Source organism: Scomber japonicus, chromosome 6, assembly GCF_027409825.1.
Source record: "Scomber japonicus isolate fScoJap1 chromosome 6, fScoJap1.pri, whole genome shotgun sequence".
Classification (NCBI taxonomy): Eukaryota; Metazoa; Chordata; class Actinopteri; order Scombriformes; family Scombridae; genus Scomber; species Scomber japonicus.
This window is the reverse complement of record NC_070583.1, coordinates 25,733,777-25,745,612: the sequence shown is the minus strand read 5'-3', so window position 1 is coordinate 25,745,612 and position 11,836 is coordinate 25,733,777. Positions and strand designations below refer to the sequence as shown.

At 39.3% G+C, this 11,836-nt stretch overlaps 1 protein-coding gene across 1 annotated transcript; it reads right to left on the bottom strand.

The window, feature by feature from the left end:
• Positions 1–1,388: 1,388 nt before the first annotated feature.
• On the bottom strand, positions 1,389–8,876 carry mfsd1 (major facilitator superfamily domain containing 1). The gene is made up of 16 exons (XM_053320675.1): positions 8,639–8,876; positions 8,417–8,469; positions 8,085–8,197; positions 7,917–7,959; positions 7,694–7,761; positions 7,320–7,428; positions 7,062–7,164; positions 6,461–6,559; positions 6,049–6,160; positions 5,187–5,243; positions 4,688–4,844; positions 4,223–4,320; positions 3,986–4,098; positions 3,674–3,721; positions 3,351–3,417; positions 1,389–1,793 (listed from the first exon to the last, which is right to left on the bottom strand). Exons 1-16 carry the CDS (start codon positions 8,805–8,807, stop codon positions 1,790–1,792), a joined length of 1,413 nt encoding a protein of 470 aa, XP_053176650.1. The 5' UTR covers positions 8,808–8,876; the 3' UTR covers positions 1,389–1,789.
• Positions 8,877–11,836: the final 2,960 nt, after the last annotated feature.

Below are 11,836 nucleotides of genomic sequence, written 5' to 3'. Positions count from 1 at the left end.
GCCGAAAGCAGACATTGGTGTTACTCTAGCCGGCTCACCCTCTGTCAGTTTACTGGGCCGCCTTTTAATCCTGCAGGAATAATGTTGCCATCTTTATCATCTCTACAGCCAACACTAACATGAGCAGTTATATAAATATTACCACAGAATACTGCTTACACTCTGCTGTAGAAGGCTGAGAAAGTAACTATTCACCAAAGGTGGGGGAAGGAAATGTACTGCAGAGCATAATTCAAATGCCTTCAAATAAATTGTTTTTAATGTAATATCATTTTTCCAGGAACAGACAAGTATCAAATGTGATTTGGTTTTACAAAAGACTTAAGGTGATTATTCCAGTGACTTTACATCCGATGTTACTTTCTGTTTGATGACACAATTGATTTTCTGTAATTTCTCAAATACACTCATTCTTATACACAGCTCAATGACAGTTAGCAATTTTTAACAAAAATATTCGTAGTCAAGCAAAGACTGAACTTCTGTCTCAACACAATCATGCAAATGAGTGAGGAGAGCAGCATGTTTCTGTCTGTGTGACCTAGTGGTCATTTTAATGTGCAATTACAACATTTTAACGTTATGCTACTGACCATATCCTTACAGGTGTAGGGCGTTTTCCTTACATTTTCAAGAAGGCTAGTTTGCCCAACTGAGGTAGTGAATGTCTATCATCCACAGTATGTGACCCTGATAACAACACAGGAGACAAATCTCTCCCCGTATTACTGGAATGATGAGTATTAACCAGACTGCAGTAATATTTTGTTGCACCATTCAGATGAAGAAAGCGGACAGTTTTTAAAAAATAAGTTCATTACCTGAACTTGATCAAAGAGCAAAACAGTCTATAAAACATAATTTATATGTGGAACTGATTTTTCAAAAGGTCATATTAATAAAAAGCTTTCAAAAAGCTGAAATTGTGAATAACATTACAGCTTAAATGCAATCAAAAGTGTGCCTTTTTTTCTTTTGTATCTTATCATTATAGTAATGTAGCTTTGATGATGTGACAAAAAATACATTTTACTAACCTCCAAAACCAGTGAAGAGCAGATAAAGGAATTAAAAAATGAAAGAAATGAGAAATAATGATTTAAACATTAAAGAGCTATGCTCTTTTTTAGATTAAAAGCCATAAAAGGTCAATAGCTCGTGATTAAAACTGAAATAAACTCACTCTGACTAAGGAGAGACCAGAAAGGGAGATTTTGGCATGTACATAGCTGTACTACTGGGTGATCTGCAGTAAGGCAAGTAACAGACTCCAGCTCATAACAATTTACATAAAGAAAAACATAAAAAAAGATTTTAAAATACCCAGAGAGTTACCTCTATATACATATAAAACAATTTAATTAATATAGGAATCCTATATTTAGAGATTATCTTCTGTTCAACAGTTAAGACATTTAAAATGTTTTAAAAACACTTTTCAAGCATCTAAACCTTCCTCTGAAACTGAAGAAATTCATGCTGAAGTTTGACGCACACAGGTGTCAGTAGAGTAAATAATGGAGTAGATGTCAGTAACTGTGGAGTCCAAACTGAGCATTGTCATTTGTCAGTGTCGATTTGGATGTAATCAGCTATTAATACATGGTGGGTTATGTAATAGCCAGGGCCAGACAGTCAGTTCTGTTGGGAAGAGCCACAGATGACAGCGCTGGGCGGAGTCAGTAGTGCAGTACTGCCCCATGGCAGATGATTGACAGCTCTGGGGTAGACAATGCAGCCTGCTGGCTCTGAAGCCCAGGACCATGTGTGTGTTCCCTCATCATCATCATCATCTGGAAAATATCAATTACATCACGGACCGGCATGTTAGTCTGTACTTTCACATAGCATCAGCTGGAGAAAACATACACATTATGTATATAGATTAGATTAGATGAGATACATTAATAAAGAAACTGATCCAAGCGAAGCATCTCATGCAAAGACTGAGAACTGAAAGTAATCACAACCACCGAAAGAACTGGTGTGGTTTGTTTTTCTGTTGCAAACACAATATAATCCAACCACAGGTTTGTGCGGTATTGGCATGTGACATTGAGTATGCATGGAGCAAAAACTCTGTCCATCATGTTGTGGTATGAGGAATCCTCATTTCTTTGTTGCTTTGGTTTTTTGCTTTCATGTCATAATTAATACCAGACAAAGTCTAGTTAGACTAAACTAACACATTTCTGACATGATTTCTTTATGTCACCACCCAAGAAGATGAGTAACAACTAAAGACACCAGAGTATATTATGCTTTGTTTTTCTGGTGTCTGTACAAGAAGCAGTTGTCTAGATAGTTTCCACAAGACTAATGTTGACAAGTTGTTTGCAATAAGCTAGGCAGAAATGGAAAACAGCATACATAAACATATTAATATTGATAGTAATAATTATCACAGTAACTATCACACTGTTAACAGTTTTGTGGAAATAGGCTATCAAAAAAAAATTCAGCCTAATCAGATAAACCAATCCACCAACATTTCATTGCTAACGTGACTCCTCACCTCTCCAAACTGTAAACCATATTAACTATGAGCTGTAGACATAAAATAAAGCAAGATTCTGCAACTCTGCATTGAGTCATGTGGTCCGAGGGTAGAACATGGGACCAAAGAACAACACCATAAAAAACATCTTTTGTGAGTCACTTTATGAGGAGAGCAGCAGCATTTACCCTACAGTAACTAACACATTGAAAATCATGTTCAACTGTTAAATTGTTTATTTTTATTTCACTGGACACTCAGACTAGAACAGAATTGAATGTAAGGCTGGGCAATTAATCAAAAAATTATCGAAACCGACATTTAGAAACTGTAATCGACTTAATCTTGCTCATGTCAATTAATCGTGGTGTTCTCTGTTGCCATGACAGCAAAGGTTGCATATCTTTTATGGAATTTGAAAACAACTCTCCAGTGATCATTTTAACCCAAACCATGATCTTTACATAGTTCTAATCAAGTAAACTAGACATTAACCACAGTGTCACACCTTAAAACATCATTATTTTCACTCCCTAAAGATACTCATGTGTGAGAGATAATCATTCATGAATCGTAATCGAGGTTAAAAGTTCAATTAATCATTATTTTAATTTTTGCCATAATCGCCCAGCCCTAATTGCATGTATACCAATTTCAGAAGATTTGTATTAAATTGACTGCAGCAGGCTTAACTAAGGAAACATCTTGAATAAATTAGAACAGGAGATCTTACAAGTGTTCCAAAAAATGCCTGTACCACTTGATTACAGGAGTGGGCTGTTCATTATATTTCTGAGAAGCTTGTCTAATTGTTGGGTGAGTGGGTGGAAAAGCAGTGACGGAGGGTACTTACTCTGCGTCTGAAGTGCCTTCTTTCTGGAGTTTGGCTCTGTCTGAGGCTGACCGGTTCAAATCTCCTCCTGAAGCAAGAGAGGGAGATGGAGAGATGAAGAAGTGGGCAATTGTGGAAGAGTAGTGAGTGTGGTGGTAAGGGAGGAGGGGGAGGGGGTGGGGTGCTGAAGAGTGGCAGAGTAAAGTGAGAAGTAGACACATGAGAAAATGAAGGATGGGGGAGGTTGGGAAACAAAATCTAAGATTGTGTAAAGAGAAAGAAGAAGAGAGTCAGAGGGGGGGTGGGGGTGTGGTGGGCAGTTCAAGGCGTCAGTCTTCTCTTACCTCTGAGATAATCCACAAAGTAGAGCATCACCACCGCTATCAGTGCAACTGCAAGACAGCCGAGTATAAAAACAACGGAGAAAATCACTGAGACTGTCACTCAAAAAAGTACAACTGGAGTTTGAATGATTTTACTCTCATAAAAACACACACACACACACACACACACACACACACACACACACACACACACACACACACACACACACACACACACACACACACACACACACACACACACACACACACACACACACACACACACACACACACACACACACACACACACACACACACACACAAAATACTGACTGCAGATGCAGGCGCAGAAGAACACTTCCAAAAACAGATATCCTCTGGTGTCTAGTATGGATCCTGCTGCCATGGCAATTAGAGCAAGTCCCAGGTTCTGGATTGACTGCATGCTGGGGGGCAGATGATCAACATCATTATGAATAAAAAATAACATTAACTGATTGTTGCTGGATTGACTGAGCAAAACAAAATATGTATGAAGTAAGTCATGATGATGCCATTAGAGGTACATACAAGCCATAAGCAGTCCCAAGTTGATGCTCAGGTACCACAAAGGCCACCATGGGCCACAGTGCACAGGCCAGTAGGGAGTAGGAGACACCCAGCAGTGACTGGAAAACACACACACATGCTCTCAAATTACTTCAAATACTCAATGACTCCACAGAATTCCTTGGTATGATCTGCAACTGTCAATTTGGCATGTAGTGCTCTTTTACAAAATGTCCCTGTGTCAACACCTACATCAACAGTAAGACCTTACTATTCAGTATCTAAGGCATACTAGTGTAACTACGGTTACAGAAGTTCAACAATAACTTTAAATATGTTTTGAGAAGCTACACAGTTTACCTCACCTCACAGACCTAGATTTCCAATGAATACACTGACATTTGCAAACACTGCAAATTAATGACAGCAGTTTATGAATGTACAAAATATAACTTTGTTTGGAGTATAGGTAAGGTTTAAGGTTACCATGCCGATCCACGGGTTCCAAAAGGTGAAGGCCAGCATCATGTGAGAGGCAAGTGTGGTGACCACTGCACATATGACCCAAACCACATTCTTCCCTGTCTTGTCAACTAGGAAGCCCAAAACTGGAGATGCAGGGGCTGAGATTATGTACACGATACTGGGAAAAACAGAGAAGATCATATAGGGTGAATACTGCAGTATATCTTCTTTACTGGAGTGGATTGAGACTGAGCCTCAGACTGATGACTAAGTCAAACATGATTTTATAACTGGATACTATACAAGTGTGATTCTGTAGTTTGATTAATATTTTTTGTTTATTTGTTTTTAGAATTAAGTGGGATTTTAGTTTGTTCATGGCTTCAAATAGCTGACAAAAACCTTGTACTGCAAATTTAATTTTGGCCAGCAATTAATTAGAATAAGAAAAATGCACCCAAACAACAACTGCAAGATGAAGGTGTATTGGTCTCTCAATGACCTATTACATCTGAGTTACCTGTTGACAGCTCTGGCTTCAGCTGGGGAGAAGTTGAATTTTTCAATGAAGAACACCCTGTAAATGAAAAGACAAGACAGTGGGCTCACAGTACCACAGTACACAGAGCTGCTGTGACCACAAGAGGAGGAGGAGGAGGTATTGCGAGGACTCCTGTAGCAGGTACTGCAGCTATCAGTCTTGCATACATTGTTTTCTGCCCCATTTGCATTACAACTATTTGCTCTGTAAGCACTGACCCTCTGTGGAAAAACCATGTCAGTTGCTAAGTGATTTGAGAGTGCCTTTCAGCGAAGGAAATGTAGGTTGTGATAGCTTCAATTGGTTTCTTTCACTGACAACCCATTTGTCAAAGCACCTTCTATTTCTGACCCCCCCCCCCCCCCTCTCTCTCTTTGTGGTTTGATGACAACGCAGCATTGGGAGGTTGCACCACTGAATCTTTCGTCAGACACAATTTTTGCACTAATTTTTTGAGGTTCTTCATGGTCTAGAAGTCAAATTCTACATTTATGAACCTTAATAAGAAAAGAAATACCAACATATAGCATTTCCATTGTAGTAATCCAAGTAACCCTGTTTATTTTCTATGAATAAAAAGACCATGCACATTTCCCGGTCTATATTTATATTTTGGGGGTCTACTGGAATATCTCAGCATTATTTATAACTAAAACCAAACTCCTTTTTTCTTATTCTTATCTTATTCTGGCCCTTTATGCAGCCCGTAAGTTCAGCCTCTGTCTGAAACAGGATGTTTTAGCTCTTGTCTCTTTATGGCCTCCCTCCTGATGAGCCCAGTCAGTTCTGATTGATTAGCCTGAAGTTTTTTTGTGTGGGATGGCACCAATTTAATACTCACTGTCCCAGTCCAATAAAAGGGAAAATGGCCACGTAGTAGCACACACATATGATGAAGATGATCCACAGGGGGAGGGGGAAGTCTTTCACGTCTGTCAGCTTGATCACCTCACCTAATGTGCAGGATTAACACATACAGATCAGCTTGAGAGCATATTGGTTTTCCACCACTTAAAAAAGACAATGAAGTCAAATACCACACATTGAACTGAACTGCCCCTGCCATTTATAAAAGAAACGCCTATTAGTAGTCTAGACAGAATGGAAACTTTAAGTAGATAATAACAACAACAACAAAATGTGACCTCAAAGTCTAGTTCGGGGTCCACGCTGATTATGACAAGCTAGTCGTTTTTGACATGTGCAGGTCAAAGAGGAAAAACAACAGATAGGAAAGACATTGTCAGAATCACCTGTTTTGCCCTGTTCCTTGTGAAGGATTTTCTCTGCTCTTTTATCAAGGAATGCCAACACCAAGGCACAGGTCAGTGAGAATATGCAGGTTACCGCAGCTAAGGACAGAAAACAGGAATTAAAAACATAAGTAAATGTCGAGGAGAGAAAAAAAAAAAGTACGTAAATACACACTGCAATTATACTTTGGTGAAAAAGATGATGAGGGAGCTCCTAACGACTGCTGATTAATTCTATTTATCACATGAGCCTATCTCAAATGGTCAGATTAAAGTTGAATGAGCAGTGGCAGTGGAGGCAAAATACAAAAGAAACTGCACAACTGCAAGGTTTGCAAAAGTGGAAGCACTTCTAGCACTGCCAAGTAACTGCAGAAAATTACAAGAACTGACACTTCTTCTAACATGTGTGATTCATCTGTTGCAGCCAGCAGCACTTTTAGTTCTCTATATCACTTCTCTCTGTCTCTGCTGGCTGTGTTATCTGAGATCACTAATTACAGAAAAAAGGATCTAGTATCTCTATCTGAGACAAAGATAAAGCATCTGTAACCTGAGTCTTCATGTTTAACCCTTGGCAATTTCAGTCCCACCACTTTACCTATCATGAGTGATGCGCCTAGTGCAGTGTGTCCAGGAGAGCCCACGAGGTTCACAACTTTGCTGTACACCCAGCCCATGATGTTCATGTTCACTGTGCTGCCCTTTAGACAGAGGATGAATGGACTTAAAGCATTACTGTATAAATGACTATGTGATTTGTATAACAGGTTCATTCACCATGGTTACAATCAAGAAAAGCATTAAGACGTTATCTGAAAGTGTAGATAACTTGATGTTTCATTGGTAGCGTCCTTACCAGGCGAGCCATGCTCAACTGAAGGCCAAACACCAAATTGAGCTCCTTTCCTTTAAACCAGTTGACTGCATAGGTGTTCTGGGCCACAGCCAATGACTCTCCTCCAATACTACCCAAAAAAAAAACAAAGAGTGGGGGGGGGGGTGTAAGCTATGTGGTAGTAAAAGACCAACCAGAGAATCATCGGATTTTCAAATCTGTTTGCAGTAGAAAGTCTGTGACCAACAGGTGGGTCAGTTTTGGGCAGTCAGCACAGGGTCTTTGTATTGTATGTGCGATATGAATGCAGGAAACTGGCTACTGACATTCAAATGTATTGGATTACATTAATAAAATGAATTATTTTTAACACAATGTTACAATTATTTTCTCACCCGAACACAAAACGTCCAACTTCCATCAGCCAGAAACGATTTACTAAAGCTCCAGTAGCAAATATGACCTGTGCAGATAGAGAAGTTCAAATAAAATAAAATAAAATAAAATAAAATGAATGTATTTGTCCATGTAAGAGACCTTAGATTAAAAATGTGCTTCTGGATGCATTTTGGACAGTGCAGATATATCATAATTTGCTCATAGACTCAATAAACATACCTGTCCAACACAGACAAACAGGGAAAAGATGATGGTTCCCAGCCTACAAAGAAAACAACAAAAGGTGAAACCAACCAAGCTGAACATTCTTTCACTTTCACTTATGGCCAATATACATAAACAAACACTGAGTTCAAAACTGATAGTGACTATTATTGATAATCACACCTGATACCAAACACCCTGTCGAGGAGGAATCCCCCAAAGAAGCAGAGAACCACGTTGGGCCAGGAGTACCAGGCATATAGTTGCATGAACTTTGCAGTGTTTAGGTTCATATCCTGGTATAGAGAGTGAGAAAACATCACATTTTTGTCACTTTTGGTTTTCAGTTGTTACCTTCCTGTATAGTCTAGGAGTGGAAAACAGAGTAGAAAGTGTTGACTTAAATAATGACACAATCCTCTAATTACAGACTTTTTTTAAGGTTGAATTGTGTGTATCTATCTAAAGGGGCCACAGTGTTTTAAGATGCTTTAGATTCACAGTGGATACATTACCTGGAGGACTTCAGTCTGAAGTGCAGCTGGGTTGTCATAACAGAAGTAACTTCCTGGAACAAATGAAGTATATATTAACAGTTGTCATTGCATTTCTTTAACATTAAATAATAGGTAAGAGCAGTACGGGCTTTGTGTACATATAGAATAACTTCAATTAGTCCAAAATCTCCACAATAACACGTCAGGATGCTAAGTTAAATTGAACTTGTCCCAGCTCACCGAATCCCAGGAAGCACATGAATATCAGGACAACGATTCGGTGCAGGAGGTGGCTGGGGTCGCAGATGGCTGGCAGTGGTCTACCGGGTCCCCTGGCCGCCTGTCTGCCGGATAACGACCCCTCATCGTCATCTCCCAAAAGACTCCGCCGCTCTTCAAAATCCGCCATGTTCGTTTGTTTGGGATTTGGGTAAGAGGGGAGGAGGCAGCCGGGAGAAAACTGGCAGACGTAGGCGATCGATCATATGACCCAAAAGGAGCATCACGTGGGATTAGCCTTGTAGCCTTGTAGCTTTTAGCCATACAAGCGGTGAGATATTTTCTTTCCTAGGATGGCGAAGGTATAACCCGCCCAACCATGCTTCTGATTGGTTAGTATTTGTTGCCTTCGTTGTTTGGGTTGGTTAAATTTAGGCATGCTGAGTGAGATTGGTTAGAGTTGAAGTAAGAATAACAGCATAAGCCAATCAGAGGCAGAGTAGGGCGGGTCGTGACTTCGACGTCCTAGGACAAAAATACAACTGCTGCTATGTTGACGCGCGCACCTGTTGTGAAGTTCAGTTCAAGCGACTGGCGTGAACGCGCACAGAAAAGCTTCAACTCACATCATTTGTCGACTTTTTGAGCAGACTCTCTTAGCACGAATATATGGATAGAGTTTTAAAGTAGTCTACAGTCTTTAGACTCGCAACAAATATGTCTGTGCACCTTGTTTAGTCTAGTTTTTATTTTATTTGCCTCTCTTTCTATTTTTCTGTAGGCTTTGTTTTTATTTTAATTATTTGTGTTTCTTGTTTTTAATTGTATGTTTTAATATTTCCAATGTTTACTATTATTGGGTTTTGTTTTGTTTTTTTTGTTGTTGTATGTTTTTATGTTCTTTGTTTCCAATTCTTACTGCTAAATGATTATTTATAGCCTATGTAAAGTACATTGAGTTGCCCCTGGGTATGAAATGCGTATAAATGAATTTGCATTGCCTTGCCTTGTTTACTCGAGTGAAAAAAACAACATAGAGATGTTTTAAAACCACAAACATCTTACGAAACAGGAAATAAAGGTATCTCATAAGTGAATGGGGGAAAACCAGATTCTGGGTGGTTTTAAGTTGTTGTTTTTTTGTTTGTTTTTTGGCTTTAGAAATAGGCTACTACAATTTATTTAACTCATCGGCCAGAGACAAAAAACCTACTGATAGAAATACTTTTAGGCATTTATAAGGAATGTAATGTCAAGAGACACAAACACAAAATTGTATCTAACCTTCAGACTGTGAAGTCCATCAATAGTTTCTTTTACACCTTTGTATGTGTAGTGTGATGTATCAGAATGAATGAGCTTTTCTTTTTTTTCTTTTTCTTTTTACATTAGCCTACTGTATTTTAAATCTACAAGCTTCATTTTAGTATGACAGTCTGAACAGTTAAGTATGGTTCTGTTTCTGTAATCCTCCGTCCAGTAGAAGAGCAGAAGCAACAAGCAGCTGTTCCTGCATTGTGCAAACAGTCTCTGATAAACCTGCTAAATGCCCAGCAACAAGTGGCAGGAAAGTAGCAGAAGAAGGCTATAATTGTTTTTTTCTTTCTTCTTTGTTTCAGGAGGTGGCAATGCAGCTAAGGACAAGGACTGGATTTGTCAGTTGGCCAGATGGACAATTCCTGCAGAATCGCTTGACATGTACAAGCAATACATTTTCTGCTTTGTGTGTCTGTCAGGTTTGTTTTCTTCTTCTAACCCTTATAAGGGTTACCCTAGTGGACAACATTGATTGTTGCAGATTTAAAGATATGGCCTCAGACTTGCTTTTCTCTATACTTTGCCCAACTGATTGTCAAAGTTTAGGATTCATGTGGTCTTGCATGCCCTAGAGCTCCAGCTCTGTTTGTGGGCTGACTTTAAAGTCTTGTATCTTTGGTTATATAAAATGCACATCCTTCATTTCAACTAAAGTTTTAAAAAAGTGAAGTAATGTCCTTCAGTTTCAATCTTTTTCTCACACTGGAATTTTGAACAGTTGAACAGTGTGTCAAAATAACTTTTTTGACCCTAAGCTTCATCTAAAGCTTTGATAAGTAACCTTAAAACCATCTTTCTAGAGTGTCTTGACATAAAACAGTGAAACCACTGCTGACTGGCATCACTGACACATGGCCCTGACAGATTTTTCTGATATGCAAGCTGTAGCACCTTGTTTCATCAGGACCTCCACAAGGATCCAGTTATATGAAGCTGTCAGCCCCCACCTCCACCTGCCCCCTATTTATCTGGCCCTTTTCTGTCCCCAACTTGTGTCTGTGCATACTGCTAGGCAACCCTATCTCCAGGGTTTATTTAATTTCCATGAATGTCATTTAGAATTTCTCATAATTCACTACTGCAGGGTCATCTGTCAGAGGATTTAATCTGAGGGTGACGAACGGTCCTTCCTTTGGCTGCAGTCGCCGCTCCGACCGCTCTGTAGCTCATTAATTTCCTGCCCAAATATCAGCCTCTGTCGTAGCCAACAGAGGGTGGGATGGAGGAAGATCATATTTCATTATTACATTAATCAGACCCACATGCAGACACAATTGTAAATCAGGTGGGATGTGACATTAATCCTGCAGAGCCAGTTTGTGAATGTCCTGAAAGTCATCTTCCGGGGGGCTGCGGTGTTGGAAAAAGTCAATTTATTCCAGTTATATACTTTTTCCTCCTCTTGTTCGATTCAAAAATTAATCAGGCGCTTAATGCAATATGCAGTATTGTGAAGGGATACATGCCCTACTTGCTGGCCGAGCTGGACATTTGTAGATGTGGTATACATTCAGTCTAATCAACAACCTAATCTCTGCAGTCTGCTGTTGTTGTTGCTCAGTAATGATCAAATGTACCCAAGGTACCGATCACTACTGTAGATTACATGGAAATATAAAGATAAGAAAACCTAAGCACCTCTAGTCAGTGCTTTTCATACAGGAAGTAACAACAAATAGCTGGTGTTTTTAAATGTGATATTTTTAAATTTAATTATTTCATTTCCTCTATGATACTGTATGTCAGCCTCAGCATGTTATGAACTTTCATGAGAAACCTGTGTCAGCACAGTACTGTGCTAAAGGAACCATAGGTGGTTTTGTCCTCTTTACTTTTTGACTGCCTATGCTGCACTGTCACCCCAGCTCAGCTCTGTTTGCATACACTAATCTTCTTTTATGT